The 14250-nt window shown below is 41.0% G+C and overlaps 1 protein-coding gene across 1 annotated transcript in view; it reads left to right on the forward strand.

Moving 5' to 3' along the window:
- Positions 1 to 14250, forward strand: part of SP110 (SP110 nuclear body protein) — a 50795-nt gene that overhangs the window by 11767 nt on the left and 24778 nt on the right. The window contains 4 exon segments of the mRNA XM_058437642.1: positions 511 to 579; positions 6159 to 6308; positions 7920 to 8000; positions 12780 to 12845. Coding sequence (XP_058293625.1) covers positions 511 to 579; positions 6159 to 6308; positions 7920 to 8000; positions 12780 to 12845 — 366 coding nt within the window.

Below are 14250 nucleotides of genomic sequence, written 5' to 3' on the forward strand. Positions count from 1 at the left end.
ATATCAGATGAGAATCCCCTTATTTGTGCTGCTAGCCCTACAAACCCTAACTACATCTGTCTCCCTCCTCTCTGAGTTCCCTCCTTCTCTTCTAAGACAATCCTTCCACCTCATCTAATAGTATCCATGATCCCTTCTCTCTCAAGTATTCATTACAGCAGTATCTCTCACACAAGAGTCTGCATTACCTGTATCATAGCTCATTTAAAAATGCTTTTCCTTGATTCTCATCTCACTTCAACTACTTCCATAGCTCTCTCCTTCATTTCACAACCAAACTTCTAGAAATGAGCTACCTAGACTCCCTGTCTCCATTTCTTCATTTCTCCTTTTCCTCTGTCATTTTAGAATCCTTCTTCCCCTATTACTCCCTGAAGTAGCATCATCTAAGGTCACCAATGACCTCCTAGCAATGTGGTTTGAAGGCCAAAAGTAAAAGCTGAATATCATTGACATACAAGATTGGGAGATCAATGTTTGTAATTATAAAACAGTATCCTTTCTTTTTAGGAAAGAAAAGAAAAAGATGTATCTGGTCAACTCCAAAAAAGAGACCTAAGAAAAAAAGCCTCCCAAGAGGTAAGATGCGAGTACAAGAGGAAGCTGGAGGCTGGAAACAGCTCATGCAGGGCTTATAGATCAAGCTGTGGAGGGTTTAATTTTATTCTAAATGCAATGGGAAGCCATTGAAGAGATTTAGTCAGTGAAGTGACACAATGCAAGCTCAATTTTGCTACGGTGTAAAGAATGAGTTGGAGCTGGGAAAGAATGGAGGCAGGGCAGCCATTTTGGGGCAGATGCCATGAGAGTTCTTGGTGGCTTGGATTCAGATCTGACAGTGGAGATGCAGAGAAGAGTGCCAATTCAAGATCAGTTTTGCAGGTATTGTTGACAGGATTTGACATATCATTAGCTACAGATGAGAAAGAAAGAAAAATCAAGGCCCACTCTTCAATTTCTGGCTTGAACGAGTAAGTGGTAATGCCCACTGCTGAGGGAAGATGCAAATACATTGGGGGATAACTCTTAGAGTTCAATTTTTGACCTGTTCCTTTAGAGGTTTCTGCTAGCCATCTACGCAGCTGTGTATAGATGTGTGTTTTGTCAAGAACTGTAAAGGGTCTGAGATGTTACTCCACTTGCATTGGTATCTCCTTATATATATGAGTGCTGCAGGAACACAAGGTATCTGGGTCAGGGAAAATAATTCTTTACTGATATTCACAACCAGCTCATCAGCCAGAGCAACACTGCAGCATCTGTCTCCCATACACAAACTCAAAGGCAATGCTAAGAGAGCTAATGGAATCTTTCTATTCAAAATAGACTACAACTCATGTATAAGGGATGTAGAATGATGGATTTTTCTGTTTAGATACTTGAGAGTGATAGCCATCATCCTCTCCTCCTGAAAGGAAAAGAAAAAACTTTGCTGCTTTGAGATAAAATGGAAAAGATCCTGATTCCAAAGGTCCCCATCCTAACCTTTGGAATTTAAATGCATCTTTCCAAAGGCCAGAGAAACTCCAGGTGTTGCTGGCTTTTACAACCTAAAGATGTCTCCAAGTTCTGGGCTTTATCCCTTGTGATATATAAATACCTACGGAAAGACCACTCCAGTTTTCCTGGTACTTTAGGATTTAACCTAGGAAGCTAGTCCTGGGTGAACCCATTTGGCCATCTCAGGAGATAAGAGAAGTTTTATTATCCCTTTAGATCAGAGTAATTAACTAGAAAAATAGCTATAGCTCTAATTCTCATGGTATGTGAAGAGGAAAATGTTTCTGGGGAAGTGAAAGCAAGTATTTCCTATATTTATATTGTATACATTTCTATGTCTCCGCGGCTAGGGCTTTTTACAGGAACACTGAGAAATCAGGAAGTTATATTCCCCACAATATGGCAATTTGGCACTCATTGAAAAAGTGTGGTCCATATATATATATGAGTTATCAGATATATATACATATATATATATGTATATAAAATCTGGACCAGATAATACATAATATCTGGACCAGATATATGTATATACATGAGTTAGCAATAAAATAAAGGTATTCTGATCTATGGGAGAAGAAAAGAGAACCACAGACCTAGCCCTGCTCTAAGAAATCCCAGTGGAAGAGGAATCTAGCAAGGCAGACTGAGGGAATGAGACAGTGAAGACCAGTGAAGACAGAGGAGCACCAAGAAAGAACATGTTAGCAAGCCAAGAGGGAATGGTTGACTATACTGAGAGACTAAGATAAATTCAGAGAAGAGGGCCTTGAGTTTGGTCACAAAGAATCACTGGAAAATTTAAGAAAAATTTTGATGATGGAGGCAGGAGCCAGTTGTGTGGGGAGGATAATGAATGGGAGGTGATAACATATGTAGACAACTCTAGCTGTAAAGGGAAACAGAGCAATAGATGGCAGCCTAAGACAATGGCTTAAAGCTCCTCTTCCCTGACTTAGTTTACCCTTAGTATGATCCCATGTCCAAAATCACAGGGCTGGTGTCTTTTTAAGATACTTAAGAGAAATTATTCCATTCTGTGAAAAGTAAGTGACCTTCCTAGGCAGGAAGGAGAGAAAAGCTGCTTTCTCCCCAATTCTACTTATTAGTCAATGCCCTCTCACAATGTTGTGTGTGTTCTCTATGGGCCTCTTTGGTTTATTGTAAACTAGTCAGGTTATTCAACTCACACTCCTGAGCTTTGTCAATCACTCTCACAAATTCAATTACCACTTTTACACTGATGGCTCCCAACTCTACATCTTCAACTCAGGTTTGTCTTCAAGAAACACATAGCCAACTGCACACTGGGCATCTTTGTTTGCAAGTCTCCCATTGACACTACAGTCTCAATATGCCTGAAATTAAATTCACCTTCTTCACCAAAAACCTAGTCTTCTAAGTACCATTCAGACATTTATTCCAACAAATATGCAGTGAGCACTAACTGTATATACCCATTCTGAAAGCTGAAGACAGGTTTTTTTTTTAAAGAGAGAAAGTAAGAAAGTGAACAAAAAACAAAGGGGAAAGCTGATGGAGCTTACATCCTGGCTGGGGGAAAGAAAGAATATAAACTAGAAAGCATATAAACAAGATAATTTCAAGTACTGATGACAGGATGAAAGAAAATAATGGGTAGGATTACAATAGTGACTTGCAGGTTGGGGTGGGAGTCACTTTGGATCGGATGGTCCAGGTAGAGGGACTCAAAAGTGCAAAGAACCTGAGGCAGAGAGGAAAGACCAGTGTTGTTGGCGATGATGAAGAAAGAAGGTGGTAGAAAGTGAAAAAGTAGACAAGAATCAGATTATGTAGGGTTTCACAGGCCCTTGGGAGCCTTTTGTAGTTTGTTTAACTTGAAATGAGGAACTTAATCTACCCAGGTGCCAAGCAAAAACCTTAGTCATCCGTGACTAACTGAACTCTATTAGCATATTGACAAGGTCTATTGGTTCACCCTCTTCTTTCCTACATCAAAATCTAATTAGTTTATTTCCACGCTTAAATCTTGTCCATGGCTTCCTATTACGCTTAGGGTAATGTTCACTGTCCTTAATGTGATTGTTAAAGCTCCATCCAGTCTAATGCATGCCTTACCCTCCAACTATTAATATATCTCTTTCCACTCAAAACTCCAGTCGACCACTCTGAACTTTCATTTCTTCCCATTTCATTTCTCTCCCCTTTGATCCTTGGCATATGCTATTCTTTTTGGATGCATATTCTGAACCTACACTACTCCCCATAAATGTTTAGTTATCTCCTTTTCATCAGTGGTGTTGGCTTATGTCTATCTCAGGAATGCATACTCTGACCCCTAAATTAGCCAAGCTGGTCCCACAGTTTCTACAGCACCCAGCACTGGCTCTTTTGGAAGATTCCAAATACTCTATTGTAATTACTTATATAATGTGTCTCTTCTAGGCTAGATGGTAATGTCCTGGCACAAATGAGCTACTGATTATTTTTTTAATGAAAAACAAATGAAAGAAACCATATTTTCTGTAACCCAAAATTTGAATAATGATCTGACAAAGGATAGTTTATGAATTTATTATTGTGTTATGAAAAGGGGTCATAGACATTATGGGCACCACATGGTGTAGATACAAACTAAAGGTTATTGGAGGGAAATTTCCAATACAATTCTCCAAATTCTTTTTTTTTTTTTGAGACGGAGTCTTGCTCTGTCGCCCAGGCTGGAGTGCAGTGGCGCGATCTCGGCTCACTGCAACCTCCGCCTCCCGGGTTCACGCCATTCTCCTGCCTCAGCCTCTCCAAGTAGCTGGGACTACAGGCGCCCGCCACCACGCCCGGCTAATTTTTTGTATTTTTGGTAGAGACGGGGTTTCACCGTGGTCTCGATCTCCTGACCTCGTGATCCGCCCGCCTCGGCCTCCCAAAGTGCTGGGATTACAAGCGTGAGCCACCGCGCCCGGCCCTCCAAATTCTTATTATCCCACATTTAGGACAGACATACGTACTCTGCACACCCCATGGCCAGCAGCCCAGTACTGAGATGCCCACTCTCACAATGCTCTACACATTATAGGATTAGGGAGACAGGGAATGTCTATGCAACTATACAATTATGAACACTCCCTGGTCAGAGAAGTGACTTTGTTAGAGAGGGGAAACCTCTGGAGTCAGTGTCAGGTGGTCAGTTCTGTTGAGGTAACTCTGACCTTTTGACATCTCTCTGCCAGGCTACCGAAAGGAGTAGACGCCAGTCCCTTCCAGATTTGCCTTTCCTCATATTGTATTTAAATGAAATTTTTCAGGTTTTTTAAAAGAACCATTTTATTTTAAATGTGACAGATGATGTGCTTTTCATTTTCTTTTTTCCCATTTTCCAATTTTTTATTGGGGTAAAATACACATGACATAAAATTTATCATCTCAACCATTTTTAGGTGCATAGTTCAACGGTATTAAAATACATTCACAATGTTGTGCAACCATCACCACCATCCATCTCCAGGACTCTTTTATCTTGTAAAACTAAAACCCTGTACCCATTAAACAACTCCCCATTCCTCCCTGCCCGCAGCCCAACAGAGATATTTTTAAGAGTCATATTATTTTACATTTAATTAATCAGCTTTATTTTTTAAAAAACAAAACACATAAAAAGATGTTTCAAAATTGTAAGAGAAAAAATACATATAGTAGTGCTGAAAATATACATACTGCACTCTCGTATTTTCTGTTAAGTGTTCTCATCTCTGAAACCCTCCTTTAGTTATGCAGAAAAAAACCCTAAACTTGACAATGAAAGGCAAGTTTTAGGCTCTATCAGGCTGCCCCACCTCTTCTGGATAAACATTCAGTAACTTCCGTGTTTGAACTTCCTGCCAGCCCTGGGTCCCACCGGGCTTTCGCTTCCGCCGCCTGTTAAGGGTTCACCCATGCCTTTTCCTCCGGAAGTGGCCTGCGGATATCACCGCCCTTGCGTGTGGGAGGCATGGCTGCACACTCTGTGTCCTTTCTAACCTGCAGAGAAACGTTCTTGTTCAACAAGACAGTAGTCATCCTGTGGGATCAGCTTCTAAAGTCAACAGCCAGTGAAAACTGTGTTCTCTTTCCACAATGAAGCAAACTTACCTCTGCAACCTCTGGCATTGCACCTCCTCTGGGTCTCAGCCTCACCTTCCATCTCTCCCTCATGGTAGCCGCCTTCTTGGCAGGGTCCTTGCCTCTCAGTTTTTCTAATACCTTGCACTTTGCCCACTGAAGTCACCTAGAAACTTTTGGAAATCTCCTGCACCACACACGGGCCGTGGGGGAACCTGGAGAGGTGCTTTATAAGACACCTCCTCTCCACCTAGAGGAGACTGTGTGGCCACCTCGTGGTGCAGGCCGACACAAACGAAAATCAGGAAATAAGCTCTAGGATTTCCCCAGCTTTATCTAGTTGATTGCAACAAGTCATACCAGGAGTGAAAGCAGATGGTAATTTGCGGAGGCAAAGAAAGGTACACATAAGAAGAACGATATAATTATAGAGAAATAGCAGGAGAAAAGTGAGGTACAGGGGTACAGAGATCTGAAAGGGTGGGAGTTAGGGGCATGAGAAGGGAAGTCACTGATTGGGACTGTAGGAGGCTCACTGAAGACCCCAGTTTAAATTATTAACAAGTCATTATTTGGTCCAGGGACAGCCTCACCTAGACATGGAATCCAAAAGAAGCTCAAAAGGGTGGATCAGGTTCCTCAAAAGAAAGATGACTCAACTTGGAACTCCACGGTAGTGACAAGGGCCCAAAAGGCGAGAACTGAATGTGCCCGAACGTCCAGATCAGAGGGTAAGGCTGATGATGGAATCTGCCATTTGAATGGCTCAATGTGGGAGGGTTTCTCCTGAAGCAGGTACAGGGTTAAGTAGATATGTAAAGTCAATAGTAAAAGGAAAAAGTACAGAGAATGAGGATGGGGTATAACAAGAGGGACAAAGAGAGCAAGCATCTGTTGCATCTGAAAAGTTTTGTGGAAGAAACACATGTTCACAGGGACAGCTGTGGCCTGGGGCAGCAGCTCTCAAATTTTTTGGTCTCAGGACTCCTTTATGCTCTCAAAAATTATTGAGGACCCTAAAGGGCTTCTGTTTATGTTGTTTATGTCTATCTACATGTACCTGATTAGAAATTAAAACTAATAATTTTAAAATATTAATTCATTTAAAAGTAACAATAATAAACCAATTGCCTGTTAACATAAGTAACATTATTTTATGAAAAGTAAATATATTTTCTAAAACAAAAAAAAATTAGTGAAACGAGTGACATCATTTTATATTTGTGCAAATCTCTTTGATTGTGAGTGAGCTTTATAAAAAGACAGCTGGATTCCTATAACTGTTTCTGCATTCAGTTGTGATATGTTGCTTTGATTGAAGGATAGAAAGAAAATCTGGCCTCACACAGATTTCTAGTTTAAAAGGGTGAGGTAATTTAACAGTCTTGAGATATCTGTGGATATTCACCTTTAATACTACACCAACACTCAACAAGTGATAGTTTCTTAAATATTAGTTGTAATGTAAAATTTGAAACCATATCAATTAACTTCATACTCTGTTACAATAAAATACATTAATCCATCTTGCATTTTGAATGGACCTTCTACTAAGGCAAGATTTTATAATAGTACAGCTGTTTGGAAAATATACATTTGGAATTATACGGTGAGCTTGTAACTCAATCACACAAGTGTTTTCTTGGGGCCACTGTGGTACTTCAGGATGCAATAGAAGTGCTTTATATGTGCTCTTCAGTTTTTCACATAGAATATTAAGATGTCAGATATGTACTCAAGGGTAGAAATTTAATACAATTAATAATTTTTACTGGCTCACCAAGAACATTCTCAAGTGAATCTTGCTTTTATTTTTATTTTTTTTGGTACAGTGAGTAGGTGGCAATAAAGGATGCAGTGATTCCTGCTGAGGTTTGGGGACACTGCTTTGATGTGTCCTAAGGCACCAGCAGTTTTATCTGCCATTGCTCTTGCTCAATCTGTACAAAGGTTGAAATAGTGAAAAAGGCAAATAACATCTTATTATGAAAATGATTTTGACCTTGCAAATTTTCTGAAAAGGTTTGAGGGACCCCCTAGGGGCTCACAGACCTTACTTTGAGAGACTGTGGCCAAGGGGTTCAGATGGCTGTACCACACTGTGGATGTCTCCATTGGTAGAGTAACCACTGCTAACCAACTCTGGTCAGCTCCTCCCCTGAGTGGCAGACAGGCACAGTGTCATGAGCAGCACCAAATCTCTTGGTAGATGCATTCTTAGGAGGGTAAGACCTGGGGCCTCCAGGACTCAACTTCAGAGTGTGCAAGGGCCTTCCTGGGTCTCTGGGAGATTCTCCGTGGAGCTTCCCAAGGAGCATTTACTAAGATCTTTCATTTTCCAGAGATCATTGATGGCGCTTCAGAAATGAATGAAGGAAAGAGGTCCCAGAAGACGCCTAGCACACCACGAAGGGTCACACAAGGTAAAACTTGGAGATCGCTGGTCTCAAGAGTACAGTCACCAGGAATCTAAATTCAGAGCTGTTTTACACTAAGGCAATATTTCTTTCTTTTTTTTTTTTTCATTATCACTGTGCTAGAGAGCCCTTCTGGATTTTTTTTCTTAATCAAGACCCTTCCCATGATATTTACTACAAATGTATGTCCATTTTATGTAATGTGTCCATATGTGTGTATGCATATCTGCGCTTTATAAGATTTTTCTCAGCACTCAAGAATGAGTTTTTCCACTATTGGCAACAGTATCACCATTACTGAGAATGAGTGTCCTAAGTATATTCATGGTACTGTACTGAAAGTACAGCTTGTCCAAAGTACAGCTTGATCCAACCCATGGGTTGGATCAAGCTTTTTCCTAGAATTCCAATCTCCATATTTCTCATGTGGCCTTTCTGAGAAAATTGAGAAGCGAAAAACTCATTACAAACACACATGTAACACTATGACTGAGCATGTACAACTGGTGGAATTGCGGGCATGTGCTGGTAAAATTGTGCATGTTAATTCACCCCTCACCATCGCTACCATTATTCACATTTCTGGAGTGAGTTGATACCACTATCCTCAGGGGGGCAAAAACAGCTGGATATCCGTCTGTTTGCTGGTGATATGGTCATTGTCACAAAAATCACAGAACTCTCACATGACAAATGTGATTTTCAAACAACAAATATCTAATTATTGTCAGGAAAAATGGATTAAATTTTACCACCTTAAAATCTAAATTATCATTTTAACAGTTTCTCCTATATTGCCCTGGCTTATCTAGTAGTATTTCAACTTTTCTCGTGGTTAATTTTATTTTATTTTCACAACCACCCTTGGAGAAGATTGAATGACTTATTCCAATTTAGCAGATGAGGAAATTAAGACATGGAAAGGATTAATGGGTTTTTTTCAGGATCCCCTGGGTAAGGGCTGGCTGCTACAGGATTAACAACCTGGTCCCCAGGAACTCTTTCCAGGAGCCATCGTTCTCCATAGAAAGGAAGGGGCAGAAAGAATACTGTCAAACCTTTGTCAATTCACTATTGCCCAAAATAGAAAACTGCTTATTCAAAAATTACTTTCTAGGCCGGGCGCGGTGGCTCACGCTTGTAATCCCAGCACTTTGGGAGGCCAAGGCGGGCGGATCACGAGGTCAGGAGATCGAGACCACGGTGAAACTCCGTCTCTACTAAAAATACAAAAAATTAGCCGGGCGTGGGGGTGGGCGCCTGTAGTCCCAGCTACTCGGAGAGGCTGAGGCAGGAGAATGGCGTGAACCTGGGAGGCGGAGATTCCAGTGAGCCGAGATCGCGCCACTGCACTCCAGCCTGGGCGACAGAGCAAGACTCCATCTCAAAAAAAAAAAAAAAAAAATTACTTTCTCATTACTTCCAAGATCCTATGGATAATAGAAATAAACTCTCTCTGGGAAAATCTCCCAGGGCAGAGTATAAGTATAAAGAAGAAACTATTTGGTCTCTGTGGTGTGGATTGCTGTTACCTTACTGTTATTATGCCATTCTAGGCCATAAAAGACATCCAAGCCAGAAAAAGCGTTATGCTTTTTAAAATCATGATTTCACTTTTTCTCAACATAGAAAAGTTCCTGGACTTTTCTAAAAGCAGTGTGCTGTCACCATTAGGATTATGTTGCTGGCCCAGCACAGTGGCTCGTGCCTATAATCCTAGCACTTTGGGAGACGAGGTAGGTGGATCACTTGAGGCCAGGAGTTCAAGACCAGCCTGGCCAGCATGATGAAACCCTGTCTCTACTAAAAATACAAAAACTAGCCGGGCGTGGTAGTGCGTGCCTGTAATCCCAGCTACATGGGAGGCTGAGGAAGAATCACTTGAACCCAGGAGGCAGAGGTTGCAGTGAGCCAAGATCACACCACTACACTCCAGCCTAGGTGACACAGCGAGACTCTGTCTCAAAAAAAAAAAAAAAAAAAAAAGAGGATTATGTTGCTGTGTGTGACAGCAAACCTCACCCCACTAAAAAAAAATAATAATAATAATAGTAGCTAAAGCAAGTAAAGCAAGAGAGGTAGGTGGTCAAGAGCTGGTGTCATACACTGTAGGGTCCTGGGCTTATTCTTGCTTGTTGCTTCATCATCCTCAGCATGTGGCATCCCCTTCACTGAGGTCCAGCCAGCATGTCTATGTTCCAGCTAAAGAGAAAATGACAACGTCAAAGAAGGGCACACCTCCTCCACTGAAGGACCCTAAATGCTTCCGGTCACAGATAGTAATTTGCTGTCATTAATAATTTGCTATTGGGAGGCCAGGGTGGGTGGATCACTTCAGGTTGGAAGTTCGAGACCAGTCTGGCCAACATGGTGAAAACCCATCTCTGCTAAAAATACAAAAAAAATTAGCTGGGCCTGGTGGTGTGCACCTGTAATCCCAGCTACTCAGGAGGCTGAGATAGGAGAATTGCTTGAACCCGGGAGGCAGAGGTTGCAGTGAGCCAAGATCACGCCACTGCACTCCAGCCTGGGCAACAGAGCGAGACTCCATCTCAAAAGAGAAAAAAAAAATTGCCATCATTTTATTGCCAGGACTGGTTGCATGGCCACACCTGACTTCAAAGGAGGCTGGGAAATGTAATCTTTAATCTATAAGAATAAGGGGCTCAGAATCAGGAGCTTTATTACTAAAGAAAAAGGGAGACCAGAGAAAGAAGAACAACTAGCAGTGCTCACCCTGCCCATGTTTATGGTGGACATTATGACTGCCCTCCTCTAGTTCCAATTCTTCTCCCCTTCCCAGACACTTGGAAAGCTCCATTATCATCCCCCTTGCAGGAGGCAGCTACACTATACTAGCTCTGGCAAATAAGCCAGAGAGATGGGTGTCACTTCTGGATCACAGCATGTGAGAGCCCGTTGCAGCTCTCCACACTCTTTTCCTGCCTGTGGAAGTGTGTGGAAGAGGGAGGCGCCAGAAGGCCAAAGCAGCATGACCTACCACATAGAGGACAGCGGCCCTGGAGGGCTCTACAGAGGACTACAGAGGACTTCCAGTCCTACAGAGGGTCCTATTTTCCTACAGAGAACTTCGTGTGATAGAGAAATACACTTTTCAATGTTAAGCCACCAAAATTTGGTTTCATCTGTTACTGCAGCACAGCCTACCCTGTCCTGTGTGATACAATATTCCTAATAAAATTTTCAGTGTAGAAAATTGTAAATCAGGCTAGGCATGGTGGCTCACACCTGTAATCCCAGCACTTTGGGAGGCCAATGTGGGAGAATTGCTTGAGCCCAGGAGTTTGAAACCAGCTTGACAATGTAGTAAGACCCTGTCTCAGAACAAAGAAAAAGAAAATTATAAATCATAAAGTTAAACATCTATTTAATCTGCTTCCCCCACTTTATTTTCGTATAAGTATGCATACATTTTTCTTTTTATATATAAGCTCATACTATATAGTCTATTCTATAAATCACTTTTTTCATTGTGTATCATCTCTGTATCAATGTTATCTATTTTTTTAACTACATGGCACGTTACATATGATTCACCACAATTTGTTTAAATAATCACCTACTAGTGGACAGTTTCTTATTTTTATATGAAAATAGAAATCAGGTTTGTGTGTATTTATATCTTTGCACGCTTGTCCAATAATTTCCTTAGAATTGATTCTTAAACACAAGCTTACTTGGTTAGAATCTATATCTTAATGATACATGTTACCGATTTGCTGTCCAGAAAACATAATGATTTATGTTCCCTTTAACAATATATGAGTATTCATTTCCTACATCCTCAATGCTGGATGTAATAGAACTTTTTAAATGTTTAGGTATCCTTAACATCCAAACAATGAGTTTCTTTGATTATTAGTAATGTAGAGATGCTTTCTAAATAAATTCGGCATCTTCATTTCCTCCTTGAGCATTTTTAACTTATTTTTTTGCTTATTTTCCTAGATTACCATTCATCTTTTGCTTTATCTAATAAGGATATTAACCTTCTATATGTTATGTATATTTAAATTTTGTTTTTGCTTTAATAGTGTCGGGGTGTTTTTTGAACTGTGAACATTTTTTTTCAGTCCTCCTCCTTCTGTATATTTTTAATTTTTTAAACATTCAAATCTGTTTATCTCTTAACTGTATAATTTCTGGCCCTGAATTTTGGCTAGGAAACCTTTTAATATCCATGGTTTCTAACAATCTTTTTCTAGTCTTGAAAAACTGCTTATTAATTTTAAAATTAATAAGGCGTGCTGGCTCATGCCTGTAATCCCAGCACCTTGGGAAGCTGAGGCCGGAGGATCACTCGAGGCCAGGAGTTCAAGGCCAGCCTGGCCAACATGGTGAAACCCCATCTCTACTAAAAATACAAAAGTTAGCCTGGGGGTGCATACCTGTTATGCCAGCTACTCAGGAAGCTGAGGTGCAAGAATCACTTGAACCCAGGAGGTGGAGATTGCAGTGAGCTGAGATTATGCCACTGCACTCCAGCCTGCATAACAGAGCAAGACTCTGTCCCAAAAAAAAATTTTTTTTAATGACGTATTTTAAATGTTAGTTCTCTAGTATATTCCTGACCCATCTTTATTCAATCCCCAAATTCAATTTCCAGGTAAAATGGAGTACTTTTTTCACATAGGTCACATGGTTTTCTTGCCTTCTCAAAGTCATGGAGAAACAGGAAAAAAATTACTTAAAAATGTATTGACATTGCAGGTTTGTAGATCAATATTCGTAGCCATAAAAGATGTGGGTTTTTTTCTTTTTTAGAAAAAAGGAGAAAAGAATATGGCCAGTCAAGTTCAAAAAGAAAACAGAAAAAAAAACGCCCAAGAGGTAAGAAAGAAAAGTGAAGTGGTTACTCCTTTGGTGTTTATTGGGCCCCTCACCTGACCAGCTGGCAAGACCTCCTCTCCAGCCACATGTGCCTGGAGCACAGCCAGCCCCAACCTTGTCCCCTAGGCCACCCCATCAGTAGACTCCCCAACAAAGGAAGAGCAAACCTAACACCAACTTGGTTTATACCTAGTCTTCTTTTCTCTTACCATAGGGAGGGAATGGGGTTGAGGTGGACGTGAGGCATCAGACAATTTTGAGATTAGAATTGTTTCCTGTCTAGGGTCAGAGCCCAGAAGAATAGACACAAGAAACCTAAATCCCCAAGCAGGATTCAGACTTTCAGTTCCAAACTGGATTAGATTTGGAGTCATAGAGTGTTCAGAGCTACATCAGTCAACCCATGCTTGCTTGCATGCCTGCATGCATGTGTCTACTCCAGTGCACAAACTGTGTTACTTGCAGAATAAGAAACAAAAAAGCTGCATTTTTCTGGTTCCTCTGCTTCATCCCACTTTTCTTTTTCTTCTCTGTATTCTCTCCCTCTTCCCTTTCTCTGTTCCCTTCTTTTTCCCTTTTCCTTTTTTTATTTTGTAAATTTTTTGTAGAGACCAGGTCTTGCTATGTTGTCCAGGCTGGTCTTGAAATCCTGGCCTCAAGTGATCCTCTTGTCCTAGCCTCCCAAAGTTCTGGGATACAGGTGTGAGCCACTGCACCTGGCCCCTTTTTCTTTATTCTTTCACTCAAAATTATTTACAAAGGGCTTAAGATATGCCAGTCAGTGGGGATTCTCTTGGATTCTGTACCTTTATGGGAGCCAGCCTGGGAAGGGATCTTGTCCCAGCTCCCAAACATGAATTAGGACACGAGGATCACTGCTTTGGAAATCCCTCTAATTTTTCTGCTTGTTCCCAGCATCCCTCAATCTTGGAGTTTGGCCTGGAAGGAAAGTCATATCTGCCTGCTTGCACTTCCACTCCCTGGCCTCTTCTTCCTGGCCCCCCACCCCACTGCTTCCCTAGGCTGGAGGAAACATACTCTCTGTCATTTACTGAGTGTTCACTACCAATGACTTATAGGAAAACTTGACATTCAGACCTCCAAAGTTTTCTTTTGATAGGTACAGGTAATTTTTGGAATTTATAAATTCCTCTTTGCTCCCAACAAATACTGTGCTTCAAGATTTTGTCTAAGCTTGCCAAAATGGCCCCAACTGAGCAGTGGCTTCTCAGTTCTAGCAAGCATCTGCCCTTGCCCTGAAACCTATTGATGTAATAGTCAGGGAAATCTTTACTATTTGCAAGTATGAAAAATACATGCTTCCTCAGCAGAAACCTTACAAGCTAGAAGGGATTGGAGTCTTATCTTTAGTCTCCTCAAACAGAATAACTCTCAGCCAAGAGTT

Source organism: Hylobates moloch, unplaced genomic scaffold, assembly GCF_009828535.3.
Source record: "Hylobates moloch isolate HMO894 unplaced genomic scaffold, HMol_V3 SCAFFOLD_1, whole genome shotgun sequence".
In the NCBI taxonomy this organism is placed as follows: domain Eukaryota; kingdom Metazoa; phylum Chordata; class Mammalia; order Primates; family Hylobatidae; genus Hylobates; species Hylobates moloch.